General features: G+C 43.5%; 1 protein-coding gene across 1 annotated transcript; it reads right to left on the reverse strand.

Moving 5' to 3' along the window:
* Window positions 1-18,051: 18,051 nt before the first annotated feature.
* On the reverse strand, window positions 18,052-24,138 carry znf703 (zinc finger protein 703). The gene is made up of 2 exons (XM_006625546.3): window positions 23,528-24,138; window positions 18,052-22,158 (listed from the first exon to the last, which is right to left on the reverse strand). The coding sequence occupies exons 1-2, from the start codon at window positions 23,783-23,785 to the stop codon at window positions 20,587-20,589; spliced, it is 1,830 nt and encodes a 609-aa protein (XP_006625609.1). The 5' UTR covers window positions 23,786-24,138; the 3' UTR covers window positions 18,052-20,586.
* Window positions 24,139-24,554: the final 416 nt, after the last annotated feature.

Here is a 24,554-nt window from a genome sequence, read left to right on the forward strand (position 1 = left end):
GCAAGACATACAATGGAAATATCCAATAAGTTAATATAATTTTTAAATTTATAATTTTTAGTTTTCACAATTGTGAATTCCTCTGGCTTTGAAGTGTCTATTTCTGTATATATTTCATATTATTCTGCCTCCTTTTTTGTATTTCTGGTGTTTTAAAAAAAAATTAAGAAAACATATTTATCCCATAATGCCCAAAGTGCCTGCGTCATTGAATCGCGCCTGATACGTTCGTGAGGACACGAGAGGTGATAATCGCTTGTCATGTTTGCCAACAGAGGGAGACAAAGACTGTTTGATTTTATAGTTGCCTCGCGAAAGAAACGCGTGCAATGTAGGCAGGTATTGTGAACTGTGAATGCTGCAGTTTTATCCACCGTTTCAGTCCAGTGTCATGTAGCTTTCTCAAATCACAATTTCCTCTTACAGTGATTGGTTTAAAGAAACTCCTACCAACATTTCACCGTTAGAAAAAATAAATGCGCACGTTGCACGTAATGTGTTAATGTGTATTAACATTAAAATAAAATACATCACATGAGGCCAGATTTCACTCCGTGTCCTTATTGATGCAGGAACTCTGACAATCCGTGGGTTCTTTTCAAATGCCCTGAGAAATTCATAGGCACATTTACTTTCTTATTCTTTATGAAAATAGTATACATTCACACCATTAATCATTTTTGCATAAATCAACGACTAGATTTGATCCACTTCTTAGCACAGGCATGTAGAAGCCAGTACTAACACAAGCCAGTAGACAACTTCTGTTTGCGATTTTGGCTCATTTTCTCTTAGAGGAAGTAGGAAGTTTGCATTTGTTTACTCTCTCCTGGCACGTGGCACAGACTGAGCACTGGGAGCCAGAATATTTTCAGGTGGGCATTTTCATAATCACGATTTTCCCTCCCGTGACTTCTCTTTCAACGATCAGCGTCACAATACCTTCGGATGCCCGCGTGATGCTGTGGCTGTGCTGGGCCATGTGGATCAAAAGAGAGAGAGAGAGAATGGGAGGGAGGGAGGGAGGGAGGGTGAAGTCTGTCAGAGTTCATTAAGTGTCTGGGGAACAATGCAGGAACTGGCAACACAGGCAGCGCCAAGCCTGCCGATCATTAATCACTGCTGACAAGCGAACTGGCGAGGGGGAGAGCTGCCAAGGCCTCTGGTAGTGATTACAGTGTAGAAAAGAGAGTGCAGGCTGTTAAAATACCACGCAGTTACTGTACAACACTTAACTTACCTCACAAAAAAAACAGTGATAACGATAAAAGACAGAAAAGTTAGGCGAGTATTTCGTGTCGGCACCTCTGACGTGATGTACTGGATGCGTTTTGCTGTTCTGTGTTAGTTTACTGAGACCGTGAGCTCAGGTGACGGCTGGGGATGGGTCCACCTGCCGAAGCGCACTGGCAGAACCGCCACTCTTCCTCTTTCGGGGTGGGTGTATGCACTGTGTCCCAGAAGGCCTCATGTGAAACAGGAGATAAGGGGTATGGCTACGCATCTGTCCAGCTTCATATGGGACAGTCACGTTTTGTAAGTGGCATGCTATGCAGTGCCCACAAATTTTCTATGAACCAATTTTTGACCTGCTTTGAAGCTGCTGCCCTGTTTTGTACTTTTTCTTCCACGCTTAGTCGAAGACCCAATAGTAATAAAGCATCCAACCCTGAGATTGCCTACGCTGTCTCTGCACTGACTGCCAAGAAGTGCATGTGTGCATCAGGCCTCACTAAAAACTGGGATCCACCACAGAGAAGCACCTCTCACCTCCAACGAAAACAAGCAGAAAAGAAATCCTATCCACCCTTCTCGAGTGGGATAGAAAAAGAGTAAATCGATAATGTCTGCTCCACAAAACAAATTGAAGAGACACAAAATTAATATCTGGAACAGATCAGCAGTCCTCAGGAAGGTTGTCCCAGATTTAGCCCTTGGAAAGCTGGTAGCTTTAACTTTGGAGCAGACCTAAAAACCGTGGGTACAAGAGGATTCTGGAGCATTCCACTCCGTGTAAGGGAGGGGAGGTGCTCATTTTAATACAGCCCGACTATGTGTATCAACAGCTGTTGTCTTTTAAAACACTGTGTCTGTTTTTATTTTGTGTGTGTTTTATTTCTGCGGGAGACTGACAGATATGAAGCATGCTTCAGCAGACCATAGCGTTCTGGTGTTTTCCAATTAGATGAATCATTTGCGCCATAGGAATTAGAAACATAACTGCAGTTATAATAATTTAAAATAATAGTCGTAATGGTTTAATGACAGTTTGAGGCTAGTGAAATGATGTCATTTCTCAGAGGCCTTTGGTCTTCCCATGCAGTCTCATTTGGAAAGTCTTTGAGACCATTAGGGGCGGCACGCTACCCAGTGTAAAACACCTGTTTCAGTCACTGCATACATCCTGCATGTTTGGCCTTTGACCTCTGGGATGCTTGGATATTGTTTTTTATTCGATTTGGATCCATGCGACGGATGGATAAAATCTAATAACCAGGCACGTTTTGTCAGTGGCACTGACTGCATGCTGATATTTCAGGTTCAGGTCTCCACATTCTACTCCGATTTCATTGCAAAATCTCTTTGCATTCCTGACTTGTTTATTTCTGTATCATATTCGTCAGTATACTGCATTTTTAGACATCACGTCATAGTATCCCAGACACCCTCTTCAAATGACTGCGCTGCACAGCACACTCAGTGTGCTTCTCTCCCTGTGGGTGAGACGGGGCTCCTTGGTGACCCCTGCTGCGGAGCTGTGTGGAGAGAGCACCCTGATCCGGCCCTCTCCTGTTTTCCTCCGTCTGCCCGAGCCTGCTCTGCACGGTCCGTGACGTGGAGCTCCATGGCTTTGCGTGTCTCTATCACCCCTCTTGGCTTGGATTTATCAGAGGCGATGGAGTTCCAGGGCTCAAATCCTTCTCAGCGATGCCATTAAAAAGGCACCGGACTAAAAAGACTGAAACCCTGTTAAGTGCTTTGCTAGAGAGCACGTCTAACCTCATTAGCTGTCAGTTGTAACAATACTGAACTGGCAAAGAAGACTATTTGGAGTCTCGCGACCATTAATCACTCCCTGACAGAGCTGACGGGCTGGGAACGGGCTCACATGTGTGAGCATTCCCTCACACATACACTCCTCCCTCCTCCCAGTCTCTCACTCTCAAAACCTCTCAGTTAACCCTCTCCCTGCCCATGCTGAGTCCACACTGCTAGAATGTAGAAGGTGCTAGTACAGTAAATGTCCTGATGTGCAGAAACAGCACTATATTCGGAAGCCATGAATGGCTGCGTACCTCAGAAAAGAGCTCAAATTTTAATCTTCGGTCCTAATTTGAACACTTTGAGAGGAGCTGGTGAGTGTATACCACATCTCAGAAACGGGGGCACAATTTTAAATAGGCATCTGTGTTGGATTTTGACATGGATACTACTACCCCAACCAATAGCACCCCAGCATCTTTTAAGACCTTGATTTGGCGGTGCTCTTTTGTGCGAGGGATGCTGTTTATAGCCCTTTAAAAATAAAACAAGGTTGTGAATCACCCTCATCAGCTGGGTTTCTTAATAAGGCTGAGTAATAAAACAAAAAAAAGAAAGCAAATCTCAAGCCTTTATATTTTTTTGTACTTTCTTAACTATGTATATATTTATACGGCCAGGCAGGCTGTGCAGTTAGCTCTCCAGCTGCAAAAGCATTTCCAGTGTCAGATCTGACTGAGCCCATTCTCTGACAGGGTAACAATGGTGAAGTGTGGAAGGAAACAGTGACAGGCCTGCTGGTCATTAATCACCTCTTGACAGGGAGGCCAGCTGTCCGGCTCGAGTCACCGCAGAGTCCTGTCCTACAGTACCTCCCCAGATTCACTTTCATTTCCCCTCTGAGGGCCAGGACCCACACAGCAGCCCCTGCGCTGCTGGACCAAACATCTGTACCGAGAAGAACGGCATAGTTTTTAAGAACCTCCTTTTTCTAATTGGAATGAAAAACTGTGGTTTCAGAAATCCGTTATATAGCGAGATAGTATTAATACACGTAGTGTACCGCTAACCAGTAACCTATGAAGTTCTTTGCACAGTATTATAACTATGCCAATTATATACAGTAGTCGTGTGCTGGGAACATTGCATCCTGTTATCTGAGGGTCAGCAGGTCAAACCTACAGGATTCTCTGACAGGACAGTCAGCATGATTGTAGAGCAGCTAGGTGTTGTGTGACTAACTAAGGTCTTTGAAAAAGAAATAACTGTAACAGACACACAGTGCATAAAATATTTGGTACTGTATATGTAATATAATTTGGATTTTTATTTCAATAAAGGTCCTCCTAAACAATTAATTATTACAGTGCAGGCAGTAGGCATTCAATATACTGTAGGATGCATGGCTAATGGATAATGGGATTCTCAAATTCAGGTGATGGAATTAGTGGAGTACTGCAGGGATCAGTATTAGGTCCACTGCTATTCTTAATTTTTATCAATCACCTAGATGCTGAAATAGTTAATACTGAGGGAATACCTATGACCTATATAAAAATAGTATTCTTAGAAAACACTGAAGAACCGGCAAAAGAAATCCAAAATATTTGATTTAGAATTCAGGAAATTTGGCAAATGCCTGGCAGAGATCTTTTTTTAGTGTAGAATTTTACAGATTGTTTTCTAAAGTCTAGATAAAACATGGGAAACACAGAATTGAAAACGTGCTTCTGTTACTGAAGAAGCATTAGGTACTATTCATTTTATTCATCTAGACAGTGTGGGAAAGCTACAGAAAAAGGCAAACAGAAAGTTAGGATATATATTTAAAAGCATAGAATCAATTATCTTAATGTACTGTATGATACGATCTCTTTTTGAATGCTGTGTACAATGTTGGTCACCATGTTACAAAAAGATCACTTTGCCCTGGGATCAGTCCAGAGATGAGCAACTACATGCATTTCTGGGCTCAAAGGAATGTCCCATTCTGACAGGCTAAATTAAGGATTTTTTTTTATTGACAGTGTGACAGTGTCGTGCCAGTGGACCTCTTCAGAATGCAGAGCGAAACACGAACCCGAGGACACAGATGGAAAGTACATGGATTAAAGGTAATACGTACACAGAGAGCTGTGGGAGTCAGGAACAATATATACCATACGGGCGAGTTGTTAAACCTCTGGCTTCTACCAAGAAACAGCTGGAGGAGATCTTTGGATGAGTCGGCTACTAGCATCCACTAGCATGAGTGGATGGGCAAAATGGCCTCCTCTCCTTTATGACCTTTTTGTTCATATGTAAGGCTGTAAGGCTATTTTATGTTTTGTCCTTGAGCAACTTGAGTATATGCTGCATCCACATAGCTGTGTAGATGGGTACCAGTACTCCAGTAGGGTGGGTAATGTGAGTAAGGCAAGATTGCTGTCCAGGAGCAGACTGGTAAGCTCAGTTTAATTAATGCTACAGACATGAGCTCAGACCTTAAAGGCTCAGTTTAAAATTTAAACTGCTTAAAGTCCTGCTAACTGATACTAGGTTATTAACTACTAAGAATAAGAATAAGAAATGTAGTTAAAGAAACTTTTTTCCTGATTCTTAAGGCATCTCTTCTAAGTTACAAAAACTTAGTTCATGTAAAATGAAGAGTGCCTAATACTTCACATCTGCTTCAGTAGTGAGTACTTCATTACCTGCCCTATTATAGTCCATATACAGTAACTAACTTATCATAGTCACTACATTATTACTAGGCATTGGTAGTCACTGTAGTGTAACAAGTACATTAAAGTCACAATACTAAATGCTAAGCTATTATAGCCACTGCAGTGTTATGAGAACAATAAATACTAGACTGTCATAGTTACTATGGTGTTGCAAGAACATCACAATCACTACTCTGTAACTAGAGCACCATAATCAATACACCAAAAAGTCTCCTTTCATAGCCATTATAGTGTACTGTAAATAGAACACTTAGACCACATACTAGCCTTTCATAGTCACTGTAGTGTAGCTAGCACATCATAATCACTGCAATCAGTCTAGTAGCCTGTTACTGTCACTATACTGGTCACTGCACCATAACTGGCCCTCCCTTGTAGTTCATTATAAACAGCCTAATCACAGACACTAAGTACCCTGCTAGCTCTCCCTGCTTTCCACCATCCAGCAAAAGTCTTCTATGTGGATGAAACTCACAAACTTGACAAATGAGCCTGAAATCGTGTTCTAAAAAGCATTTTAAACACCTAAGGCGTTGACACAACGTTCAGATGTTTTCACAAGTTAAACCTAAACCTATATTTTATAGCTTCATCCATCATGCAGACTTCTCTCTCCATTTCCCATTGCCTCTCATCTGTCACTTTCTCCTCTTTTCTGCCGTTGTTTTCTGCCTTGTTTCCCTGCCTTGCCAGTGTGTTTCTCCGAGTACTGCCACCTTGGCGTCATCAGCGATGACGCTGATTATTGTTTTTGTTCTTGTGTGGATTGTCTGGGTTGCTCTAGCTTTGCCAAGCCACACAGGGACCTGTGACTGGGGGACTGCCATTTGTCATGCTGTGATCGATATGCAAGCTCGCGGTCCTCCCTGGCCGTGAACACATTAGACTAATGAAACCGAAGACGCGTCCCCTCTCGGCCCACAGATCCCTGGCTAACTTGTACCATATGTGGTGCCTGCCTGTCTTCTCTCAGTGTGAAGATTTATGAGTGTATGGAGTGTGTATTTCTGTGTGTGTGTGTGGCTTCGCAGTGGGGTAAAAATACTGTGGGGCCGGAGAGAAGAAAAAGAAGACAAACAGTTATTGATCGGCAATCTTTATTCCTCATGTGGAGTGGTGTAGAAAACACCCTGTTTGGTGTTCGCACAACTGTTCGACTGGTTATCACCACTTCTTCCTTGAAAAATGATTTGCTGCCTCTTTCTGAATTATTACTCATGAAGGAGCGTGCCATCTTCTGTTACTGCCCATAAAGTCATTGTTTAAATTAACAACAGTTAGCTCTGACCCCAGCACTGGTTCTTCACAGGTAGCACAGAAAGACCCCACTAACAGACTTGGTGAGACTAGCTCAAATGTAGTAACCTGCAAATTATTTAGACTTCAGTTGTGACAGCTGTATGTAGCTCATGGAATAAGTGCCATTGGGATAACTGTTGTGTTATGCATTCATTAACTTGACAAAGGTGTTTGAAGCTGTGAATCGTGATGCACTTTTGGAAGATCCTCCAAAATCCATCAGCACCCTTCGCCCTGCTCCATGATGATATGCGTGCAGTGATCCTCTCTAGCAGATCTGTGACCGAGTACCCTTTTGAAGTCAAAGCAGGACGTGGAATTGCCCCAGTTCTATTTTTAATATTTCTGGGTGCCAGAATCCATGTGATGACTGACGAGCTTCTTGCTGGAGAGCAGCTGATTTACCAGCAAACTAACTCTCGTACAAAACTAAAAGCTCCTCAAATTGAGTCACTGGTCTCCACCATTCTGATGATGGTGCAATATGGAAATGGATGTCAAGAGAACTGCCCACACCTTTACTGAAGCATATGAGAAGAAATACACTTAACAGTCAGAAGACAAAAGTCCTCCATCAGCAAATTCCAAATGCACACGCCCCAGCACCATAGGCTGGAACTTAGAAGTGTCTTATGAAAGCAGAGACTTTCTATATCTTAGTGGTTGTCTTTCACTGAAGGCTGAACCTGAGGAAGAAATCCTCCTGAACTATGTAGGTGGCTGCCTGTAGAAGCAGATGTTTGAGGATCACAACATCAAAATCGACATGAAACTGGTCAACTTTGCAAGTCATCAGCTGAATCATGAACAACATAGAGAAGACACGTGACAGGACGGCAGTCATATCAATAAAGCTGCTGGGAAGATAGTAGATACCAACTGAGAGGACACATGCACCAATTTCACCTCTTTCAAGCAGAAACCACAAGCATTGCAGCTGCAATGATTATCTGCCATCAGCTCCGCTGGGCTGGTCATGTCATCTGGATGTCAGACTCCAGGCTCCAGTAAGGTTTCCTTCTCCAGCTTAACCAAGGAGATCAGAGCACCAGAGGACAGATTTCAAAGAAGTGTTTCAAATAATGGAAAAAATCAAATAACGCAACATCAATTGAGATGAGGACCTCTGACCAAACCATTTGGAAGAAGAAAAACTGGGAAGATGCCCAGACATTTTGAGGCATAAAGGTGTCTGAATGAGGCAGCAAAGCACAGAAAAGAAGCATGGGAAAAGTTTTTACCCAACAACTGGATTGCACAGTATACATCCAGATGTCTCCCATCACAATATTCTCAAAGCCTACCAGAGTGTGTGTAGATCTTTTTTTGATCTTATTAATCTCTTTTTTTATTTTACAATAAATAAAATACCAAAATAGAAGAGAAGTGCAAGTTCATTAGCTGTGACATATACTGTCCAAAGCATGTCCCATGATTCCTGAGGACTGTAAATTAGTAGCAGACCAGGCCTTTTCTTCAGTGTGTCATTTTTTTGGTAGGGCTCTTTGTTTTTGGTATCTATTCCGTGGTTAATCGTGTGAAATGTGTTGAAATTTACCATCTGCATTTATGTTTCCCAATTAAAAACAATAGGAAATTGCTAATTACAAACCTGGACGAGCTACTTTTTAAAATATCTTTGTACCTGGAAGTTTTACCTAATTTTTCCCTCACGCAGAGTTTAAAGATGCTGATGATTGAGAGCCCTTGTGCTTTTTAACTGACATTGTGCTTCACTAAAGGCAACAGCAGTCCAGGCTAATATGTCAATTCAGACAGCCTCATGAGTTTCTAGACAATGACTGGGAAATAAAAAAAACTGAAAACTCAGTTAAAGACATACAGTAAGGAATTGCCGAGCTGGTACTTGTTTCTCACACTGATCTGTTTCAACTGCCATTGCCTGAGTGATCCCATAACTTCATAGCACTCTGTCAGCATCTAGTGTGGTCCGTGCTATGATTTGTCACAGCTGTAATCATTATTAGAGCTGGACAAAACTGCATATTAGATGTGTTCTCCAATAGTTTTATTGAGCTGTAAATAAAGGCTCTAGGGGCAGTGCAGCATAGTGGGTAAGTGTCTGGTTTCATATAGTAGTGAACTGTAGGTTGAAATGTCGCTGCTACTGTTGTACGTAAAGCAAGGTTCTTTATTCCAGGTACTCCAGCCCCACCCGAACTGTTTAGATGGGAACATTTCTGGGAGTAATCACAGAGATGGACCAGTGTCCCAGTCAATTTATGGCACTTAAACCAGAATACGTTCTGACCCGATGTTCCATACAAGTTGAGTATGGAACTAGCCCATCTACAAGCTGTATAAATACAGTATGTACGGCATATACATAAAACTGTAAGAGACAGATAGACATACTAAATGCTAAACCTCTCACTGGAGAACTGTACAACTATTTTAACTGTGTAAATTGCTCCATTTTAGTCACATGATTTAATTTCACTGGGTATTTGTCCTCCAGATGTAATAAGAACTAAGTGTCCTTCTGGCTTTAATTTTACAGACAGCAGTGCACCACCTGATTGCCCTAAGGAAATAGATTCTGAGCTATCCTTATAATTATGTGTACAATTAATAGCGACTATTAAACTAAAACCTGGTCATCGTCCATTTAGGCAAAGAAATAAAATTCCAGGAGAAAATCTTAATATTGTAACTATTCCACTTACACAAAAACATACACGTTGACTGTTTTATGGTATGCCAAGCTTTATTCTTTATTGAATAAGGAACCTTTAATCAATTATATTATTTTATACTATTTTTAACTGAATAATGACACAGTATTGATGATGTTGCCTCTCTTGAGGCATTGATTGCCAGGCCTAGAGGCTGTTGAAATACCTTTTTCCTCTGAATTAGCAGAATTTCGTCTCACATTACATGTCCTATATGATTATTCATAGATACATATATGGTAGTATACGTAATATCATATTAAGTACTACTCTATAGATCAGACAGAGATATCAGTCTACATACTGATATTGAGTCATACACAGATATATGAAAAAAGGCCTTACATTCTTCCTTAACGGTGTTCAGTATGTTAAGGGGCCACCATGCAAAAGGGTCATTCTTGAGATCTGGTGATAAATGAAAATATTGTTTGAATATTTAGTGCTAGATTGTCACAGCTCTTCTGTTTCTTACTGTTACTGTAAATCATATTGCTACAGATCATTCTTGCTTCTTATTTGATGCTAATGTGTCTTTAACTCGAGAAGGATTCCCTTAGTGCTGAGATCCTGACTCTTTGTTTTTTCAGCTTTGTAAAAGTACTCTGGAGTAGAGTTTATTATCCTTTCCCTCTGATAAGTCTCTTCCTCCTGATGAGATAGTTCAGAGTTAAGGTATAAACCCCTTTAGCAGCCAGATACTAGGCTGTTAAACTTCGTATCAGACCACGGTACACTGAGGACAGTTCCAGGGGTCTCTTCTAAAGAGAACAGCAGAAAAGGAGACAGTGCATTTGTCATGATACTACAAGATGATGGAACACTCCTAGAGCCCTTAAAGTGACAGGTTACAATCTAAGACTTAAAACACACTATTTCAGAAAAAGAACATTGTAAATAAAATCGGCTTTTTTGTTGCTGTTCATAATGCTTACAAATGCTTTTTTATTTTTTCCTGTTTTAAATATAATTTTGTTTTGTTGAGGGCCTTTCAGTGCTTTCAGCATGAAAGATACTATATCAAGTGCTTTATTATTTGTGTTACTGCGTTTATTTCTGTGTTCTTCGTTGGTGACGTTTGTCTGTTTTTGTTGTACTGTTGTGTTGAAAATGAAACACATTTCCTGCAGAGGATAATAAAGCTTGAATTGGATTGAATTTAAAGGTGTCCCACAATGCCTTCTTTTACTGGCTATTGCTCTTTTATATTTCTAGCAGTACAAATAAAAAGCTTGCATACTGAAGAATCAGTGCAGTTACGTACCAACATTTAAATTCAGAATGATTTACTTCCAGCAATGCCAGGCATTTTAAAGAGAACGTCTTCTTGTCGAATCCAAACAATAAAATTTCCAATGCAGCTTTGAAAACCTTGCATCACAGGGACATGGTCAATGCCAGGTGCCTGATGAAGACGGGAGCAAAAAAAAGTCAACAAAACCCACTGATACAAGTACTGAAAGGCAATTCTTGCAGCTCTCCACACTTGACAGTGGCAGTGCTGATGCTTGGAATAGAAGCAAATACCTTATGTCCAAAAATAAAAGTAACTTGCCTTAATTCTCTTTTGTTCATTAATTGAAATGGGCACATTTAAGAGGCGAATTTAAAACGCCGTCCAGGGGATTACAGGGCTGAATCTCTGCCCTTGATGCTGTGTGTATCCTGCTTGTCAGGACTTGCAGAGACAGGAAGAATGGTTTGGTTTCAGCACTTCAGCCACTTGTGCTAAAGCCAATTAATCATTATTGCTGCTCAGTCTGCCAGCTAAGGCTTTTCATGGTCTCTTGAAGCACCTAAGAAGTGTTTTCAGCACACATAGGAACTCAGGAAAGAAAGAAAAAAAGAAAGGGAAAATAAAAAGGCATCCTGGCTCAGCTATTGGAGTCATCAATCTGTGCATTATGGGAGGTGTCAGGCAGCTGTGACAGACAAGGACCCCACTGTTCAAGGGGTCCTGACTCCTACAGGCTGTCACATCAAGTGCCTGATCAGATTTGACAGTTTCATTTGTACCTACAGAGGAGATAAAGGGGTGGCTCATTGGGACAAATGGAGAAAGAAACTGAGAGGGAGAGGAAGGAGAGACGAAGCGAGTTTTGAGAGAAACAGTGTAAATAAAGCCCGGAGGCCTTGTGTGATCTCTGAAGCACAGAAACAGATGAAGCGAAGTCCATTGAGAAGCTATACAACACAGCAGGGCAGATTAACACTCAGTGTGGTGGTCTAGATGCTGCACGGTTTTTTTTTTCTTTTTGTGAATGGTGAAGTGACAGATATACAGTCTGACCAAGCCCTGACAACAGATTGATTGATTTAATCCACGACTGCACACCACAAGCCTGCATGAACCACTCAATGAAAACGGGAGAGGGGGTGAAGTCTACATTTATACTACAATTAAAAATCAAATGGTAGATTCGTTTTTTTTCAGGGTCCTGGATGTCCGCTGATACTTGGAGTATGGTATGTGGAGATGAAAAGTGTTTGCTATCAGCAGATCTTTTGACATCTAAAAAAGAAGCTTGTATTCCATTGAGTATATGATTGCTTTGGTAAATGTTACTGTCCTGCCCTCTGCTTTTAGAAATGCAAAGGAGAAGTAGTGAACACCGAGGCAGCCTGTAAGGTTGAAACAACATCTTGAAAACCAGTCAGAACATAACACACAAAGCATGTTTTCATCCAGTCTTTAGGGTTGTTTTATATGAATGTGGACTCCCAGATTTCAGCCACTTTTGATTTCAGAGACAGAGTGCGGTATGCACCAGGTTGAAGGCTAGATCAAACCGAAACTGGACGCCAGGGTAGTAGCTGGTAGCAGTGTGGAGAAATATGGGAAAACCCGCCAGTGAGCGAAGTCCAGCAATGCTCTCCAACCCCAGGACAATCTGAGGAACAGCGCAGTGAAACAACATGCCCCAGCTTTTTTGCATCGCTCTGTGCAGAAGTGCGGAAAAGTAATCCACTGTAGCCTTCCCCTTCCTGCCCAAAGTTTTGCAGTCCCTACTGTAAGAATGGGATTTGCCACCACTCTCCAAGCCCTCCCCTACCTCCCCCCTCCCCAACCCAGCCGTATTCTTTTCTAACCTCAGCGAGGCCTCATACAACTGCTGTAATAAATCAATGGGAAAATCGTGTCTGCCAGTTAGACTAAACAAGAGCATTTGCGAGGATTGCTAGGTCCCATTAATCATCCTGACAGTTCTAAAAACACATTTCCCCTTTAATGACTGTATTTGGATAATCAGCCTGTTCTGTGCTTGCCTGCAGCGGCACTGGTGGGCAGCTGGGCTAGCCGGCTGCTCCAGACCGCGAGAGGAAGGGGGCATGTAGAGGGGGGTGGGGGTGGAGTACAGGAGGGCAGGGGCAATGGCCAGAGAGGTTAAAGAAGAGATGCCCCCCCCCCCCCCCACCCACCCACTAACTCCCTTCTCCCACATAAAATTCCACCCTCCAAATTTCATGCAAGGCGTGATCACCTCTTAGAAAGAAAGAGCTTAGCGTTGTGTTAAGACAGTGACAGGGAGAGAGCGGGATTTCTTCAGTGTGGTCACTGTCGCTTGATGCGCCACAAAAACTAGCCCTTTGAAAGGTGAGGGATTTTCTTAACAGTCCAATTGCGAAGTTTAAGCTCAGTGCTTCAGCAATACAGTACATACACTCAGAGGCTGGCTTTAGATTAATGAAGCTCAATGAACTGTACCCTGTTATTGCAGACTGTCAGGAGCCAAGCCTACTAAGGTGAGAGCTGAAACCTTTACATAATTAATAACACAAACCTCCCTTCTTAAGCACACAGGTTCAGTGGCAAGAGCGTTGCCTGTTACCAGGGCCATCCTCACAATGGCATCTAGTTTTCTGCAGGAGTGATGGCTGGACGCTCAGGATAGCTAATATAGAAAATGCAATCCTAGACTTTCAGGAGGGAGAATCTCCTGTGATTAAGGGTCATAAACCTTTAAATACAAAAGTGCATCAACAAAGTGATTAATAAGTAAAGTTACCAGTTAATTGATCCAAGACTCTTATCTTGCTGTTTCTTAAAAGAAGCTGGGGGATCGGCTTCAACAACATGGCTGGGTAGGTTGTTCCACACTCCCACCACCCTTTGTGTAAAGAAGTGCTGTTCTCTCTTTTCAGTGTGCTTCCACGTGGTTTCCACTTGTGGCCCCTGGTTCACTTGTGGTCACTGTTCATTCTGAATAAATCTGCTGGGTTGACTTTGTTGCTGCCTTTGAGGATTTTTAATATTTGTGTCAGGTCCCCAGTTATCTCCAGTTATTCAAAGCAGAAAGCATCACACTGATGTCCATAGGGCCGTGTGAGTCCGCATGTAGAAAGGGCTATAGTGCAGTGCATTGAGGATCATGGGATTGCTCTGTTTGCCCTCCCTCCTCGCTGCCGTGCTCTGGTTTGTTTACCAGTAATAACAGGAGGTACTTTTTTGCAAAAAGGGTTGTGGAGGTCTGGAACAAGCTGTCCAGCCCTGATTTTTAACCCTGGCTTCTTCCAGGCAGCAGCTGGTTCTGGTGCTAGGATAACTTAGCTGCTAGCCACTGAACAAGAGAGATGAGTTGAATGGTCTCTGTACATTCATATTCTTTCTTATACTCTCAATCTGTTGCCGTAACGAGCGTTGCTTTGGAAATACTGGTCTGTCAACACCATTTACAGTAGTAACCTGATTTTCCTTAAAGGTCTCAGGTTCCAAAACTTGCCATGCCCATCCTTATTTACCTTCTGCGTTCTGGCAAGATCAGGCTACAGGGTGGTACCACTGTTGTCAGAAGAGGACAATTCACATGCATCTGCAAGCCCTTAGTGCAAACAGCATTGTAAAAGTATTGGATGGAAGACTTACACAGTTCTTTATTGACAGAGCCACAAACCCAAACACAGAGGCCAATTCCCGAGGTTGCTGTTGCAAAGCTAATGAAACTCCTGATTCTAGCCACATTCTTTCTTTTTAACTCCAAATCCTGCTAGGGACAACTGGTTGCGTTCACTGATTGAATGACGCAGGAGCTCCAGTGCATGAGTGTTGTCCGGTAATGCAATCTTCTCTAGAGCCCACTACACCAAAGACTGTTGTGCTACCCATATTTGGGCTATTCTTAGCACCAAGCCCGTGAGCCTGGGGTTCTCTACTTGTGCAGCACGCCACACTGTCAGTCGTTGGCCTGCAGGAGAGGGTCAGAGCTGGTTCATGCCAAGTCGGAATTCATTACTGTGGGACTCCAGGACGGAGTGAGCTGTCAGCCTGCTTTTCACGAGCCTGCGATAACAAGTGTGGATGTGCATGTATGTGTTCCCTGTCAGACAGCACTCTTCTCCCCTCTAATCAGATTTCACCAGCGCAGCGGGATTGACGGGGATGTGAAGGAGAGGAATGCGGATGCAAAGTTATTTTTTCTTGCTAATGTTTCCCAGTGGATTGTCGTATTGTCTCCTGGCACTACCACTGTCTTCCACTCCTACAGAAGTGGAGGCAGTGCAGCTGATCAGGCCTTACAGTAAAACAAGACCTGAATAGAGCTTTGGGCCAGTCTGAGAGGTTTAGGGTAGTGGTCCTGAGGTCTGAGTACTCCTGGGTGTCCTCAGAACTTTTTCTGGGTTCACAGAGAAACCTGGAACCATTTCTTACAGCCTGGTAAATCATCAGTGGCACTAAATGAACACGTGTGTTCCAAGTAATGGAAACACATATGGGCTAATTTACTGCGTTGCCCTGCCTATACAACTTTAAACATTTGATGCAATTAAAAATTAGTCCGGTCATTAGCTTTAATGGAAAGACATTTGTTTTATTTGCCTTATTAAAAGAAAGAAAGCCCTTCTTAAAAACATTCTAGGCTTCGCGTCCAGTTAGGTGATGGAAACGAGATTATAAAAAAGTCCACAAAAAAAAAAAAACAAGAGCTAAAGCAATCCATCTGCTCTGACCTGCCTATGGTTGTGCTGTAGTTTGGGGTCAACCCTTGGCAGCTTCCTTTGACGGTTTGGTGAAAAACAAAAAAGAAAGAAATTTGACCAAAACCCTCTCAAAGATTCCAGAGGCAGACAAGGGAACGTGATGTCACCCCTCTTCCAAATCTCACGCAGCCAGCGCCACAACCCTGCCAAAGCACGTTTTCCATGAGTGCTCCATTATGATATATGAAAGCTAAATCTTCTCAGCATTCTCCCCGAGCACCAGCAAAATCAAACCCAGCTGGGCTTAAAAACATTAGTGGTCTGCCATAATTATAACGGGCTTTGTTTACAGCTGAGGGTGTTTGTCTTCAAATTACATGTCATGAGAAAGGACTGACGAGCTGGCTGGCTGGCTTTTTTCCTTCTTTAATTTGTTCAAAACGTCTTGTTGTTATTATTATAATATTTAGTGTTTTTGTGGAGGGGGTGGTGGGGGGGGTAGCATGCATGTGAAAAAAACAAATAAATTGTGCCTTTTTTTTTACGACCGGAGTGTTAGATGGGATTCAGACATCTGGGTTATTTTATTCTTTGGTCAACAAGGCCACCAGTGACTCAGGGTGTAATCCATCACTCGGGAACCTATGGGAAACATCCACTTTTGAAGGGGGAGATGGTCTTTTCTTTGCTTGCGTGTGTGTGTGTGTGTGTGTGTGTGTGTGTGCTCTCTGTCTGTTGTTCTCTGTTCCAAGTCTGTCTCGGCCATTAAAACTGTCACAGTTTGGTGGCATTTAACTGAAGATCATCCTCTCCGTCTGTCATCGTTAATCAGGGTCTCTGTCCACCCAGATTTCACATCTGAAGTCGTCCACATCCTGGGAAGTGCTGCGTGGAGAAACGGTTCCCACAAATTCACCGCAAGCGAATGTTTAACCCCAAAACACCCAGAGACAACATCTTTCAATGCTATTCCAAACTCACACCCTCTTTCTCGGATTGTTATACATCTGTCTCCATCGAACCCTCTCCTTCCCAATAAATCCCTCTTCTGCAAGAGCTGCTTACCAGATGTTGGTGGTGTGGTGCTATGCAATAGTGGTCAGACTCACTGCTACTTGCTTGCTTAATAACGTGATGCATTTTTAGCACGTGAATGTTTGTTTTTTAGAAACAAAGAATAATGATGTTTTCATCATATTTTTTTCCAAGGTGGAAAAATAGTAGTATTCCCAGTATTCCCAAGCAGGGAACCAGTTACAGATACGCTACACGGTCCAGCTATAAAGTAGACGCTACGTAAATACCACCAATCTAGGTAAATCGTTTAAATATATCTTGCTGGTAAACTATAATAGGCCACTTTAATAAAACTCTCAACTTCCTGCTTAGTTTAAAATTATATTTTGTTTTTTATCCAAATAAATAACAAGTAGTTGCAAAGTGCCAGCACACATCTTTCAGAATGTTAATATATTAAACTTAACGGACAATTTATTTATTTTTTCTGATATATCAACACTGATTTTCTTTGGGCAAAGTTTATATGGTACATAAACTTTTGTCAAGTAATAGACCACAACCTTATTAAGAACTAGAACACACAATACCAGTAGATCAGCTCCTTACACCACTTTTCAAACATCTTAAAAGACTAAATTATTTCAAAGGATAGGCACTGGACTGGAAAATTTCCCATCTAATGGATTTGTGTCTACGACGTTTCTTTACCATAATTTTAGACTTCCATGTCTTTTACAGAACCATACACAAAAGGTTCATACAGCATGTACTCAGAATATATTTTTTATAAGGCAAAATTCAAAATTACTATTAAGGTCATTTGAAATTTGGTCATCAAAACTTCTCTGAGTGTTAACAGAAGCCCATTATAATGTTGTTATAACACATCTTAAAGTTATTATGGACGTCAATTAATAGGAATGAACACTTAAAAAATGTTGGGAGCACTTCTAAATGTTTTTTTTACATCTGGCCTATAGGTGGCGATACAAGTCAAGCCATGATAATTTAATGCTCCTGCCTCAAATTTTTTATAGGGGCGAAAAACTTAAATTAGACCCTTAAAGCATTTTGTAAGAACAAACCAAAAAAAGACAATTCTTTTTCTCTGGTGAAGGAGGATGATTAACGTTCTCCTATAAACCCCACAGAAATTAAACTAAAATTTCTAACAATCAAGTACTTTTCAAATGTATTAACAAAATATCTACTTATGAATTAGTAATTGAATTGGAAGAGTGCAATAATTTAAGTAGGTAATGTATCTTTATTATTCATTTGCATTTGTAGATTCAGAAGTTGAGACTTGCTCAAAAGTAAACATTGATGTACAGTACATGTGGATGAGTAATATTTTATGCTTAGTGTGTCCTGTGTATAATAAATCTACAGCAAAAAAAAACCATAAAAAATAAAATCCAACGTTTTCTTTCCTTTGATATGCTACACCACTTTCACACACACTGGTGGCATTTAACAGAGATTACAAGCTTTGTCAATAATCCCAGTTAGTCGAACAGTCTGCTCTCTCTAGTATGTCCATCTGTGATAAATACCACTGCTGAATCACTGCTGGCCTTAATCTCTTGAAACACAGGTGTTATTAAAGGCTACATAAAAGGCATCTGACTCAGGCACATCTGAAAGATCCTATTTCACAGATCGATGCCACAATAAACAAGTTTAAAAACAGGCTTAACCTTGCAGAAGTAAAACACACAAATGATTGTGAAATACTGTGGCATATTTCAAAGAGGAGCAATTCCTCAAGACCAAACAGCGCCGAATAGACAAATTATACTCTACATCTTCTGTCAGGGTTTTAATCTCCCTTCAAAGCAATTGTGTTAAGTGACTTTGGCCTGCATTTATCTTTCTATGTAATATTACCATCTATCCAATTAGTAACCGAGTCGTCAAACCTGGAACCCATTCTTTGAATACGGCCCAGGAGTGTGTTTGACCATGGGTAAAACAGAATTCAGCATTTTTTTTATTGCACCCGAGCAGTACTTTTTACTCAAACTGCAATTAGCAAGACTAAAGGTTTATATCCTGCTGGAGCGCTCCCGTTTACAGTGGCATTACGACGGCGGTGTGGCCCTGTCCTTCTGTGATCTGTATTCCGCTATTGCAGCAACAAAGGCCTCCTGTAAAGCGAAGCTGGTCTGGAAGCATCCCAGTGTAGCTCCTCTAATAAATCACACATCCGCACGGAGGAGTGTGGGAGGCTCCCTAGAGTGGTTGTTAAAAGGCCGGTCTCACTACAGCAGCCCGGATTGCTAACGCATCAATGTGCTGAAGTGGCTTTTAGCGGAAAGATCTAGCATCAGCAATTAAAATGCATTTCCTCTGCCGGACAAGGAGAGCGAGAAGAGTGGAGTTCTTGCACTCGAAGGGAAGGAAAGTCGTCGGAGTGGGTGCTTCAGAAAGCCCTGAGTCTACACTGCAGTGCCTCTTGGATTTACTCAGAGGGAAGACATAGGATCACGACAAAGCGGACAGTTGCGTTACCATGTGGAAGGCATGCCTTTGTGTTAGAACATCAAAACCCAAGATGATCCATTTCCCAGTTTTCCTTGCTAGGAGACTCAATCTGCTCCCCAATTCTCTGCCGGGTAGCTCACGCCCATGCCCGGGATCGTTTCCAGGGTCTGCGTGCGCATGCCGTGCTGCCCGGATGGCCAGCGAGCTGGAGGGGGCACACTTCAGTTCGGACCCGGAGATGAAGGTCCCAACCGAGCGCATGAGCTGAACAAGGGCCCAGCTCCTTTCCTGGAAAACCTGCCAGCAAGCTCAAAAGCGACACGGGGGCTTTGAACTCTGTTTTTCACTTCACTCAGGAAGTTTAGATTCAGTAACAGATTCAAAACGTTCATCTTAGTTTTTCTCCTTCTCTTGGTAAAAAAGGTGCCTGGACAGTTCCAGGGACACCCTTGGCTCCCAACACATCAGCTGCGTGGAGGAATCGGACCACGCTGTGTTCTCAGTCTCAGTGTTTTAGCTGTATGTATATATATACACACAGTACGTTACTGTGTTATTGGGCAAAGAGTCTACATTATCAAGGCAGAATCGCACAAAAAAAAACCTCTTAAAAGTCCTCAAAAGCTGAAAAACACTTTGGCTTGAGTGCTTTCCTACCTGCAAGTACAAATCAACAGAAATCCCATGAGAAAGAGAAAAGGGCTTTTATTCTTTGGTGATGTGCTTTTTTTTTTATCACAAAGATCAATAGGATAAGACTTCGAACCGAAAAAAAAAATTGAATCGCTTAACAAAATGTAAAAAAAGACAGCTTACTTAAATATAATCAAGTTTTCATTTATTAAAGAAAATAAGACCTCCCCCCCCTCCTTTTTTGGGGATAGCCCTGCCATCACTACTGTTGGTTTCGGCCCCTCTCTCTCACTGTGACAATCCCTCCCCCCACCCTTGCCCCGAGCCCATCACTCAAATACATTACAAAAAATATTACATCTCTTCTTCAGCTGTACAAATCAAAAATAAATGGAATCTTAAACAACACAATCGTGGATATGCAGTTATGATGCCGAGACAGAACATGCATGACACTCCCCCTGGCACGCAGAGCAGGAAACTGAAGCACTGAAATTATATGGACAGAAAAAGGGAGAGAGAGAAAATCTGATCTTTAGAAAAAGAAGAAAAAAAACGGGTATTACTTTATAGGAGACTCAGTTCACCTTTGCAATGTTGCATACCACAGAACTCTATAAAAGGTGGATAATAATAATAATATTAATAATAACAATAATTAGAACAATGCATCTGGATAAATTTCCCAACTTAGAAGCCAAGCGCTCAGTAAATAAATACACTTCAGTCCCAGGAAGGAAGAGTCAAACAGAAGGGTGGGAGAGGAAAGGAAAGGAAGATCGCTCTGCCTCTGTCCGCGGGGTCCAACCCCGTCCCCCCCAGCCACACTACTGGTAGCCCAGGGCGGAGGCCGAGCCCAGCCGCTGGCTGTACAGGGCGTAGGGGGAGTAGTAGGGGCTGGCCGTGGCCTGCAGCGTGTGCATGGGGAGGGAGCCGGGCGTGGGCAGGTGGGCCTTGCTGTAGGGGTGGTAGCGGCCCAGTCCGAGGCTGTGGGGGCTTCTCAGGGAGAAGGAGCCCGGGAGCGCGTTGGGGCTGCCCGGCCCGCCGGGGGGGAGGTGGAGGTGGCAGGAGGCCGCCGCCGCGCTGCCCAGTCCGGAGGAGGGGTACCCCGCCAGGAGCTTGTCCGCGCCGGGGAGGGCCGTGTGCGTGCGCAGGTGGGCCAGGAGCTCCTCGGACGTGGCGAAGCGCTTGTCGCAGGGCCCGCTGGCGGACACCCAGTTGCATATGTGCGGGTGGGGGTCGTTCTGAAGCATGAAGCCGTAGGTGTACAGGGGGTGCCCCGACAGAGTGGGGGTGGCGCTAGACGACAGGGCGGTGTGATGGATGGAGTGGAGCGGGTGGGTGGGGTACACCAGCGGGTACCCCGATTTCAGCGTGGAAGAAGGGTCATGTACGCAGGACGAGCAGTTGCTGCCCCCCAAGTGGGGGGCATTGGGGTACGTCAAGCAGTATGGGTCCCTGCATAATCCCTGCATGAAAGAAGGTGGGGAAGCACCGGTCAGGGGGCTGGAGCTGGGGTGCTTCCCTGGAACCCCCAGTTGCCCCCCCACCAGGCTGGATTTGGTGTGATCCAAACCCGGGACGTACTGGGAAGGGTAGCCCGCATAAGCTCCCACGATGGATCCATGGTAACCCATGCTGGAAGGCGGCAGAGGGAAGACGGAATGGCCCGGTTTGAAGGGGGACACGGGGGCGATGTGGCCGGAGCCCAGGCCCTGCTGCGAGGGCTGGGAGTCGGTTTTGCCGTCGTGGTGCGGGCTGTTCTCCGAGCTGGCGCTGCTCGAATTGGCGCTGGCGCGGGCGTGGCTGGAGTTGGCGAGCAGAGCGGTCTCCGGGCTCGGCTTCGCCAGGTCCGAGTCCTTTTTCGGGCCGCCGCCGCCACCGGTGCTGTTATCCTGGTTTAGCAGGTCGCCGCCCAGAGGCTTGTTTTCGACGTGCGGGTTCTGTATGTGGTGCGGCGGCTGCTGTTGCTGCTGCTGCTGTTGCTGGGAGGGCGTTTGAGTCTGTGACTGCGTTTGCTGCGACTGTTGGTGCTGAGGTGGCGACGAGACCCTGGAGTTTGGCGAAATGGCGTGTGGAGGAAAAGCCGGGCAAGCAGCACCGGGGACCCTAAAGCCTGCCTTATCCGCATTCCCGTTTGCACCGGAGCCGGCCGCGTCCTTCCGACATTCCCCTCCGGATTTGGAATAAGGTTTGAAGCTCGACTTGTCTTCCAGAGACTGGTGGTGGTCCCCGACCCCGAGTTTCAGACCCGAACTGGAAGATCTGCCGCTCGGCTCCTTCTCGCCGATGCCGTTGGCCGTCACCGAGCTAAGTTTAGAGGAAGGCGGCGGGTCAGGTTTTCCGATCTGGGAGCACGTCTGAGCCAGCAAGGCCAGGGGACTTTTCTTGGCGTCCAGCTATGGAGGTTCAAAAGCAGAGAGAAGTGTAATTAATTCCCCAATAAAGTTGTTTAGTTTTGCAAACCCCTCCGTCCTTTAATATTACCACACTATATATATATTCTACTATATTTCGACAATTAAAAAAAAAAGATATCGCTTTTAAGTAGCGAAGGCAAAAGGAGTTTCGGTAACAAAGTTAAAAAAAAAATTTGCGACTATGCGTGTGCAACGACGTACAGTTACACCATTCACACCAGACAACATTCAGAAGCCGTTTTTCTGTAAAATAGTAATGATGCACATTCATGTTTAAGTCTCGGAAGGAAACACTGAGTGGCTATTATAGAGTTAGTATAAAATTACAATTTCAAAATAGCTTGGTAGTAACAGGATTTAATATTTCCACCAGATGATTATTGTTGTTTATTGGGAGAAAACGAAAACTATTGTCTGCATAAAAATACTCTGCACTGTTTAAGTAAATATTGTTCATAGTATTTCTGATTTTAAACATAAGATCTGGATTGCAATTGTCTTAACTTTATAAACCAACGCTAACAATTAATTGGAACAAACAGTACAAATATTCAGTTTTATTTAATACGGATGTATTATACCTGGAAGTAATATTCTCAGCTTGTGGAATAAAATACTCGCATATTTGGTCAGTATATTGCTCAAGTATCATCCGTACTGCGAATCGGGTCATTTGAGGAAAAGCAGTCTCAAAGGGTCTTATTTTAAGACGCATAGGCGACTAAAAGTTGAAAGGGGAAAAATACCAACACTCCTGTTCACGTCTCGGGATATTCGTGAACAAGTAGCAGTTTTGTGGAAAGATATCTTTCGAGCTAGAGGAGGAAAATGTACATTAAACCCCACGTCTCGTAACAGTACCAACTTCAGGCAACGAAACAAGAGCAACTGACAGGAGGCTGATCGGCTCGTATTGAAAAATCTGCGGCATGTAATTACAGATAAAGACAGGAAATTCATGTAGCAGAAGTGGGAATCGCCTATAGGAGTCTCGGTTAGGGACATATTTCACAACAGACAACGGCAAGGAAGTGGCTGAAGAGAACTTAAAATATATATATATAACGTGTTATTAAAGACCAAACAACTTCGATCCCGCTGTCCTCCTGCGCCCTAGATGGAGCGGACTGAACACTGGAAACATGAAGACACCCGCTTAGGAAAACACAGCTTTAAAGGAATGCCGCTATGGTTATACACAGAGCGCGAATTGGGTGGGATAAAGGCGTTTTTCTCCCTTTGTAACTCTTTCTTACTACAGTAGGAAAGACCCAGCCACAGATGGAAAAGGCAGATACGTCGATGGCTCTTGAACATACTGTAAAAGTAGCTGTAACTTGTACATTACCTCTATGCTTACAGGAGCAGAGGTTAGTGGTTGGAGGTACTCCGCGTGCAGTAAGTGACTCGTATGCGCGGTCAACATCTTCAAAATCCGGATCGGGAGCCGCTTAGCCTGGCGTATAGGATCCGAAGGAGGCAAGAAGGAAACCGGGGAGCTTTTTCGACCACGGTGTTTCGAGTAGCAATCGCCCCTGCTTTCGCTGCTCTCTGGTGTCTGGCCGCTCACTCGTTGCTTATTAGATCCACAAGGAGAATCGTTCATTTGGAGATTGGCGACAAAAGTGGAAAGCGGGGATGCGGTCTGATATACAGATGGTGTATATCTCCCTCCCCACGCGTCCTTCTCTGTAATCCAAGCAGAAATTGTGTTCCGTCCCGGGAAAGGCAGCGGTGTGTCTTTCGCACTACAGTGGGAAAGGAAATCTCCCCAGATCACTCATTATAAGCCCTTTTTTGGAGAATACCGCTCGCCACCACCGCCGGGCCCAAGTGTGAACACTCCCCCCCCCCTCCAAAAAAAAATAAAAAATAAAAAAATCCACAGCACGGCAGGCACACATACACAACTCCCTTGCCTGTTTCGCTCTGTTTCTTAACAAACATTCCCCACTCCCATCAACACTTGAAGTATCTCCGATCAGAAGGCAAACTTCAAAGTAACCGAGCCGCCGTCCAATCGCAGGTCCCCGCATCGATAATGAGAGGGTTGGCTCTGGTACGCGGGGGGGGAGGGGGGGTGGAGCGATTTTTTTAAAGACGGCACCGACGCCAGGGATGAGTAGTTTAAGATTTCGTGAACTGCCCTGACCGATTTTTTTTGTCGTCTCTTCCTGGCTGTGTTATATATTATCCTAAACCCTCAATTCGTAGGCCTGTCATGTAGGCGACTTATTCCACACACAGGACTCAGCATCACATGTGTCTGTTGTTGTGTTTGCTAAATGCATGCGAGTCTGGCCTCTGTGTCGTATTCGATTTGTTTTGAGCCAGGTTTCTTAACCTTTTTAACTGAACAAATAGTGTGTTATAAT

This window comes from Lepisosteus oculatus, chromosome 2, assembly GCF_040954835.1.
Source record: "Lepisosteus oculatus isolate fLepOcu1 chromosome 2, fLepOcu1.hap2, whole genome shotgun sequence".
NCBI classification, from domain to species: Eukaryota; Metazoa; Chordata; class Actinopteri; order Semionotiformes; family Lepisosteidae; genus Lepisosteus; species Lepisosteus oculatus.

Excerpts from the sequence above, each read along its gene's own strand:
- znf703 (XM_006625546.3), bottom strand. The coding sequence starts at position 23,785 with ATGAACGATTCTCCTTGTGGATCTAATAAGCAACGAGTGAGCGGCCAG. Across the intron at positions 22,159-23,527 it reads CTGCTCCTGTAAGCATAGAG|CTGGACGCCAAGAAAAGTCC; the intron begins GTAATGTACAAG and ends GAACCTCCATAG.